This window comes from Rhopalosiphum padi, chromosome 2 (assembly GCF_020882245.1).
Source record: "Rhopalosiphum padi isolate XX-2018 chromosome 2, ASM2088224v1, whole genome shotgun sequence".
NCBI lineage: Eukaryota > Metazoa > Arthropoda > Insecta > Hemiptera > Aphididae > Rhopalosiphum > Rhopalosiphum padi.
The window spans coordinates 75,340,753-75,349,675 of NC_083598.1; the positions used below are offsets into that span (position 1 = coordinate 75,340,753).

Here is an 8,923-nt window from a genome sequence, read left to right on the forward strand (position 1 = left end):
ATGTATGTACATACATATATTCAGCGTGCATATGCAAACGAGTCATACGACAAATTACATACTTAATTTATAAAAGAATACAAGTGTTTTAGACGTTTACTATATTCCCTACATTGATATTATTGTAAATTAGGTAGAAAGAGAAAATACGGATTATAAATTAGATGGCTTATTGCGTATAATAATAGTTATAAAACTATTATCATATGGACGTATAGGCAATTTTCAAAGATGTCAAATGAATATTTGTATAATACTTATTTATTTCAATAGATAAATAATTATTGGTTTGTACTTGTCTGCTTATATATAGTTTGTAATTCACTCAATATGTACCACATTGCTACTTCTAAGTAATATAAACTGGTATATCATATTATATTATAGTATATTATGTTTGACAGGTGCGATATGACATTAATTTATGTCATAAAAAAAAAATCCTGGTATAATTCGGTTATTGAGATGCAATGAAAAGTCGTTGCTTTTAAATGCATAGCCTCAAATGCCTAAATGGCCCTAGTTACGACTATATTATATTCTGTCAATGTTTTATTATTATTATTTTATGAGAACCTCAATATTTTTTTCATTATATTTAAGAAAATAAGAAAGTTAAATCATGTTTGTTAGTTATTGAAAACTGTATAAAAAATATCCCATGCAAAATTGTTACGTTTTTTTGTACAATGTTCTGTTATAAGGACAATTTTCCAGCACTTTTTAATTTATTCTGTAAACAATTTTACTATATGTAAAAATAAAGCGTGTTTGCCCGCTTTTTTTTTTGTATGTAAAAATATATCTATTTCCAGCACACAGAAATTTCAAAGGGATGTGTCAGTAACGGGTACATGGACCACCGTTACGGTGTCCGAAACTTTTCACTAGGTTTTATTATTTATGTTTGAAACAACATGCGCAGTGTTTGGAACGATTAACACTCGATTCGGTTTATATTTGTGTTTTGTATGTTTCATGTTTACAATGTAAAAACATCAATGTGAATTTCATTGGTTAACTCAATTTCAAAGGTTCGAAATTTGTTATAACGATCTCCGATTTTAAAACAAATACAATTTATGATTTTGCACTCTATTTTATTTTACTATTCTTGATATTTTAAAACTCGATATGTAAAACCCGTACATTCAAAATATAAGTATAATTTGTTTAAGTAACTAATATAATTTAAATATAATTGTTTTTTTCTAAGATTTTTAAGTTATTAAAAGCATTATCTTATAAAAATTATTAAGTATAATGAGTCGTGTTAGTTTATTATGCTTTACGGACTATAATACTTGTTCGTTTTAAAATATTAAAACTAAAATAAAACAAGTCTCATAATTACATTTTTCTGCATGCAAAAAGTTGATTACTGTATTATGATATTTTTAGAAGATAAATATTAAATAACCACCTACTTTGCCGAAACTAACTACCTGAATTAATCTATAGCGTAGTTCTTTCATAATATGAATTTTTATTTTTTTTTAAATGTTTAAAAAATATTCAATAATATAATTTTAGTATTATTTCTATATTTGATGATACGTATTTAACTAATAATACATTTATATGGTTATTTTTCGATTAAATATTCAATTAATTAAAAGTTTGTCATACATTTCTAACATTGAATAATAATTACAACTCTTATTAATTTATTTTATTGTTTATAATATAATAAAATAATATTTCAAAATCCAAAATTGTATAAATATTTCTCATTAATTTTGACATAATTAAAAATACCATTAATTGAAAATTGAACTAGATTAACTTCTGATAGAAAGAAATTATTTTTAAGAAATGTTAAAACCATAAAATAAGAAGTTTGAAAACAAATACTTTCTATAATTTTTTATAACATGTTTTTTTGTCGTTAAATTAAATTCACTTTTTTATTTATATTTGTTTATAGTTTAAAAATATATATTTAATAAAAGTTAAATACGATTGAATAGCACATTGCTAATTATTATATGTATATGTTATTTTTATTTTCAGTTACTACTATCAATGCCTACCAGTAAAACCCAAAAGCGCAAATCGTCTATTTCTTTCGATCGACAAAATTCGTTTCATGCTTTTGTACCTTATACTAGTGGGATAAAAGCGCAAAAATAAATTGTATTACCTGATACGATGTTGTACTCATTACACCCATCAATTTATAAATTTATTGAAGTGCTTAAAGTGCACCAGGTAGAAGTCTATTAAAAAAGTCAACCAAATGGACGAAAAACTACAAATCACAACTCTAAAGTCAACTATAATATAAAAGTATAGAACTTGTACATAGAAAAAAAATTTCCTGTTTGGAATATTTAAAAATGATGGTCTTCAAAGATCAAACTTAATTTTAAGATAACCATTATAATTTTACATTTATACTAATTAGTAATAACTACTAATATGTATTCTTATTTTAATATTTTTTAACTCTATTACTACTGTAAAAGCTTGATTAACAACTATATGATTTTGATAAAAAACATTTTATTTTTATTAAATTTATTTGCGCTTATGGTTTATTAAAAAGATATCGTTGTTTGCACTTTTGGGTCGTGTTTGGGTCATATTTAGCGTTAATGGGCTATAACTCTGCCTACATATAATATATAACTATTTAAGGGTCATGAGTGGAAGTAAGTTGTTTAACATGTACCCAACGAATGTCTTTTGTTTATGATAATTTTAATTAGTTAAATAACTTATAATAATAATTTTCTTTTAGATCATGTAGTGAAGAGTGAATGATTTGTATCAGTGGTAATTTTTTTCCATACATTAAAAAAGTCAATATGTGTACTTCAATTTACATTCATGGGACATTCTGAATATAATGTATAGTTTTTTGAAAGATAGTAAATCTCATTTTGTTATTTGTATGGTAATTAAATTGATCAAATGGTTATCTATTAGTTTGATATTATTTTTGTCATATACTTTTTCAGACCTCTATTATTTGATTTTAATGTTCTTAGACCTTAAAGGAAACATATAAAAGTAATATCTAACACTTATTCATACTTTTTCACAAAAATTTGTATTCAAAAAAATTAAATAATAATTAGTATGTAATTGATTTAATTGGTATGGTTTTGTCAAATTATTAACATTTAGGTTTTAATACAAATCATGTTTAAAAGTACTGTGGGTTATAGATTCAATTTAACACAATATCAAAATATTTATTCTACATAAATGATAATAAATAAATTTTCATGTACAATAATTTTAAAGAAGTAAGAATTCAATTACATGATAATTTTGTATAGTAAAGTATTACATTTATATTTTGTTATTCTAGTTCGAAAAATAAAATACTAATTATTATTGACAGATAATTTCCAAATACTATTATTATACATAGTTATTATTAAAAAAAAAAAAAAGACACGGAACTAAATAATATATAATTTGATAACCATTTGATTTTTTTTTTTTATAGAGGTTTCATTCTAAAAAATATTGTAAATATTGAATATTGTAAGTAATGCGTTATAAAAAAAATGTACTTACCACCTTCATTTATTTTACTAAAAAATATAATATATTAAACTAATACATTACATTACTTAATTAACGGGCATAATAAAGTAAATGTTAAGTTATATGAAATTCAGTTATTATATGCTTGGTAAAATGGTAACTATATTTTTTTTTCACAGTGATAAATGAACATCTTATTGAAAATTTAAATTATAATATACGTATACATAGATTATAATAAAATACATTTTTACAAGAAAAACAACAGAATACATAATAATATTTTTTTTTGTATATAGAAAATGAAAACAAAAAAGTACATCACCCTGACAATATTTTTGTTTACAATTTACAATTAAATTTAAACAATTCCCTTTATAAAAAAATTGGCTAATACTTTATATTTCACACATTATTAATACTTAAAAAATAACTCAACTGAACATAAAAACTTAAAATGACAGATAACAAGGAAAACACAAGTACCTTTTTTATCACTTTGAAATTCTATTTTTCATAATTTTAATTATAACTTTTAAATTGTTTTCATCTAGACAATGCAGAATGTAAGTCATTATCAAGTTACACAACCATTGAACCACGGGTCCTGAATGAAACATTTTTTAAAACAGATATAACATCTATAAAATCATATGATCTAGAGGATCAACAAAAAGAAGAGGATCTGCTATATACAGGTTCTTTATATGCAAATAACAGAGATAACAAAATATTAAATGACATGGCAATGACAATGACAAAAGATATAGTTATAAGGTTTGAAAATTTACAAATTATCATTATTTATTTATAGTAAACCACACGTGTGAACTTAATTTATAATCAATTAGTAAAAACTTATTCGATTAAAATCAGATTAAAATAGATATACACTGTAGTATAATCGATTGGTTATTTATGTGTTTTTATGATTATTAATATTTTTTTTTTATTTTTCTTTTAAGAGGATTTTTATAAAATAAACGTGATTTAATACACGCTTGAAATTGATATTAAAATATAAAATTGGTTATTAATAAACATCAAATAATTTATTAAAAAATATATATATATATATATTAATAATTGCTTTCTATTTTACTTGATACTATTATCAATAATTACAGCAGCGTAAACAGCATTTTAATCGATTTGAATAACGACGCCAAAGCGAATTTAACAACTCTCCCACAGCCAGAAGCACAGATAATCCATAGAGAAGGTGTTGGAATCAATACTACAGCTTTAATAACTGAAGTTACAAACGAAATATTTCTTGAAACCGATACAACATATTTAAAATCAGATGATAAGTATGATCAACGAGAAGAAGTAGAGTTGGAATCTGACAATTTTAAACTAATTTCAAACCCAATAAAACTATTAAATGCAAATAATAAAGAGGAAAATATACTTATTGATGTGAAACCAACGAAGGATTTGGTTATGAGGTTAGAAAAATTACGTCTTATCAATATAATGCTTCTAATAAATTGTATGCGCACGTATACTTAAATTAAATTAGTAAATAGGTAAGTATTCAATTATAATTGAATATAAGAAAGATACAATGGGTGGGGTTTTTATTATTTTTTTTTAAAGAAGTCTTTTAAAATAAATATGTTCTTTCACTAACGTCTGAAATTGACGTTATCTAAAATTGTTTCTTAACAGACAACTATAAAATAATTTATCAAATGAAAAAATAATTATAATTTCTTTCTATGTTACCTGATATTATTATCGATACTTACAGCGCCATCGACCGTCTTTTAATCGATTTGAATAATGACGTCAAAGTGGAGTTAACAACTTTGCCGCGGCCTGCGGCACACAAGACCCATAGAGAAGGCGTTCGAATGAATACTACAGCTTTAAGAAGAGAAATGTATATTAAAAACAGACTGCAAAAAAAGTAATGAGATCACCAATAAAAACATATACAATTTTAAATTTTTCTTCTTGCAATTATTATTTATTTACATAATACTATAATACTATAAGCAATTTTACTATAAAATGCAAGTAAGTATAGTAATGTCTTACTATTGGGGTATATTTTTTACTATAGTTTTATGCAAATATGTAAACAAATAAACAATTTGGACTGAAACTAAAATTAAGAGTATTCATAGTGTTATAACTGACTAAAATATTAGTGAATGAGTATTGGTAAATTAAGAGTACTATACATGGAACAATGTTACAAAAATATAATACATGGTATTAAAATATTTGATAATTTTATTGACTCGTTGTTGATACCTAAGTTTATTTTAAGTTATTTAACAACAGACATTTTACAGTTAGATAATGTTATGAGAAAACAAATAAATTATCACTTGATAAAAGTATCATGTTTATACTTAATTTGAAATTTTTAGACACTACATGAAACTTATGGCGTACTTTTAAACCCCCCTCCTCAAAAAAAAAAAATAATAATAATAAAAAAAGTGATATAATCGTTTATTGGCAGATATATCAAAATATGGTGCATGTGGAAATATTATATAAATAACAGTACATAACTAAAAAATATAATTAATTTAATGTTGCTATGACAATTATGTAATATGATTCTTGTAGGAATATACGCGAAAAAAAGTATAATATCTTTTATAAAACAAACAATTATATTATCGGTATCTGTGGCAACGAATTTTGTAACTGATGGATGAATGGTACAATAAAGGAAATAAGGAATTTTCTGCGAAAATCTCTCAGAATATAATATTGTAGGAGCGCAAAAAAACATTTCTTTATGAATAAAAATCTGTTTTCAAAATTAAATTTATTCCGTTTAGATTAAGTCACACCAACTGATTAGTCTAGTTTTTTTTTTTTTTTAGTGGGAATATCTAATTATTATGGTTTTTATTTGTATTTTGTGCTTTGGTTGGAGGAGGGTTACCCCGTTAGAAATAAAAAAATCATTTAATTATAATATGTATAATTTTTATTGCCTGTTACATTTTAAATAATATTTTGTTTATTTTTTTTATTTTTTTTGGTAGGAACTTAAAAAACAATATGCAACTGCTAGTAAATTTGTATGTACTATTTAATCTAAACATAATATTATAATCATTGAATCAACCTATTTTATTACTATTATTATAATGTTATATTATTTTTATTATAACCTTAAAATTACTAACATTTGTTAAATTATTAAGCATAAATGTTACAAACTTCCTAAATTAATAATTCATTAATATAAACAATAGTTTTGCTTGAGTTTAGTAAATAATTATTAATAGATAAATAAGTTCAACGTTAACATAAATTAAGTAAAAATATAATACACTTATATTAAATAACTAACGAACTTACTTATATAAATGAGCTTAACTCATTAATCAGCTAAATATTACCACTGATATTAATACTAAATTATTGTCCCTGTATCAACAATACACGGGCAGGTGGTTCGTGTGGTTAATGGTTATGTTATTTAATGCGCAGTGGCGGGAAATTTCTTAATCGGAGCGTATAAAAATCGTCGCGTAGATTAGTATAATTACTCGACACGAATAATGTTCATTAAAATGAAAAATGAATCGTCCAAGGTCAGCCAAAGCACTATATAATGACAACAGTGATGACGACGACAGTGGTGGCGGTAGGTCCAATTACGTCATGAAACGACGACAGTATATTATTTTAGGTATATTATATAATACTATAAAACACAATAACGATTTCCGAAGAAATTTTAGGAATCCGATGCCAATTACTACAAAAACATTGTTCACAAACAAAAAATATTTTATGTGACTGTGGATGAAAAAAAAAATAACGATTTGAAAGTAACGTGTTCGTAATAGTTTCAAAACCGAATATTGTAAATAATTTATATAATTGATAGCCAATAGCCATACTAATTATTGACATTAATAATTGATCAAAATTATTTATATTTTGACTGAAAAAAAATGCTTTGATCAGCCGAAAATGGTTCACAATTGTATTTCACTCGATATTAACAATATGACAATACGGTCTGTCGTGGTAGTCACAAAAATAGTAATGCATTTACAGGTGACGGCACTGACAAATTGAAGTAGACATCATAACCGATAAGTTCTTTCGACTGCAGCCAAATATACGTATATACATAAATATGCATATATATCGAAATATATATTGTGCGATGTAAAATAAATTATTATTATATTGCGATTCTAATTATTCGGAGTTCGTTTAAAATAGGTTTAAAATCGTGTGTGGAAAAAAAACAAAACGCGATAAAGGTCTGATAAAACGGATGTGATAATGACAAACCGTAATAACGACTCTTGGCTCGTGATGGTATGTGTATTATTATAATAATAATAATAGTCCGCAAAAGTGTTTCAATCGACCGTTTCGTCTGATTTATGCACGACCGTCGTCGTCGCTGGCAGCGGTGCCGGCGGTGGCGACGAGTTGAATTCCAAATTTCCGGTCTAACAGGTAAGGTATAACAAACGCTATATACTTGCTGTATAGTAACACAGCTAGTATTTAGGTACCTATTTATATATACATATTGTACACTCGACTGTCGTACATATTATTATACGTAGGTAGACGGGACCTAATAGACGCGACGCGAAAAACGATAATGAAAATTCCTAAACAAACGCGCGGCGGAACACACCGCCCGAGTCGGGTCTCTTATTAATTTATATCGATAAAATATCGATACGCAGATACTGTAGACTCTGTGTAGAGAGTAACGACGTATGGTTTTCGGGAAGGTATATATTTATTATATCGTTTCGATGGGAGGGGGGAGGGGGCGACGGCTGTGACTATTTAAACAGGCGGACAACCCCCGAGGACATATATTATCGTTTGCGGCACCGACAAGCTCGGTCGTTATTTATACAATTAGAATACGGCTGGATCGCGAGACTAACCTCCGAAGCTTACGCGTTCGACGTGGGTGTGCGGTCGTGTACGCACCGATCGTTGTTGTGCGCGTGCGCCGCTGCGTGCAAAGGGTTTTACGGGCACGTGTGACAGCCGTTTGCGGGGTTGTGTTATCTCGTCTCCGACAACACATACTTATTTATATTTATATTTGCACATGTGTGTGTGTGTGGGTATGCTAAGGTGTACGCGAGACCGCAATCAAGCAGATTAGGCTCAGATGGTCGGATTAAGACGGTAAAGGGGATTTTATTGGGCTTGGTAGTGCTGCTCGTACCGGCTCGACGGCGGTGGATCAATCGGCCCCGAACGCCATACTGTAATATTATGCTATATACGTAATACGCATAATATTTGGGCATAACATTGAGTATACAATATAATAATATATACATACGCATATATACAAGGTGATTATCTTATTGTAGACCGCGCGATGTCTCGTGATATATGAGGAATAGAGGATATTATATTATATTTAAATCGTTATTTTCTAAACGTT

The 8,923-nt window shown here is 26.5% G+C and overlaps 1 protein-coding gene across 1 annotated transcript; it reads left to right on the plus strand.

The window, feature by feature from the left end:
• The first annotated feature begins 3,958 nt into the window (after nucleotides 1-3,958).
• Nucleotides 3,959-5,420, plus strand: LOC132919073 (uncharacterized). Its single transcript, XM_060980423.1, has 4 exons — nucleotides 3,959-3,983; nucleotides 4,056-4,278; nucleotides 4,629-4,952; nucleotides 5,258-5,420. Exons 1-4 carry the CDS (start codon nucleotides 3,959-3,961, stop codon nucleotides 5,418-5,420), a joined length of 735 nt encoding a protein of 244 aa, XP_060836406.1.
• Nucleotides 5,421-8,923: the final 3,503 nt, after the last annotated feature.

What these genes read in the sequence shown, in the direction of transcription:
- LOC132919073 (XM_060980423.1), top strand. Translation starts at nt 3,959, where the DNA reads ATGACAGATAACAAGGAAAACACAA. An exon ending in AGATAACAAGGAAAACACAA is followed by an intron (nt 3,984 to 4,055) that starts GTACCTTTTTTA and finishes GTTTTCATCTAG; the next exon opens with ACAATGCAGAATGTAAGTCA. An exon ending in ACAAAAGATATAGTTATAAG is followed by an intron (nt 4,279 to 4,628) that starts GTTTGAAAATTT and finishes CAATAATTACAG; the next exon opens with CAGCGTAAACAGCATTTTAA.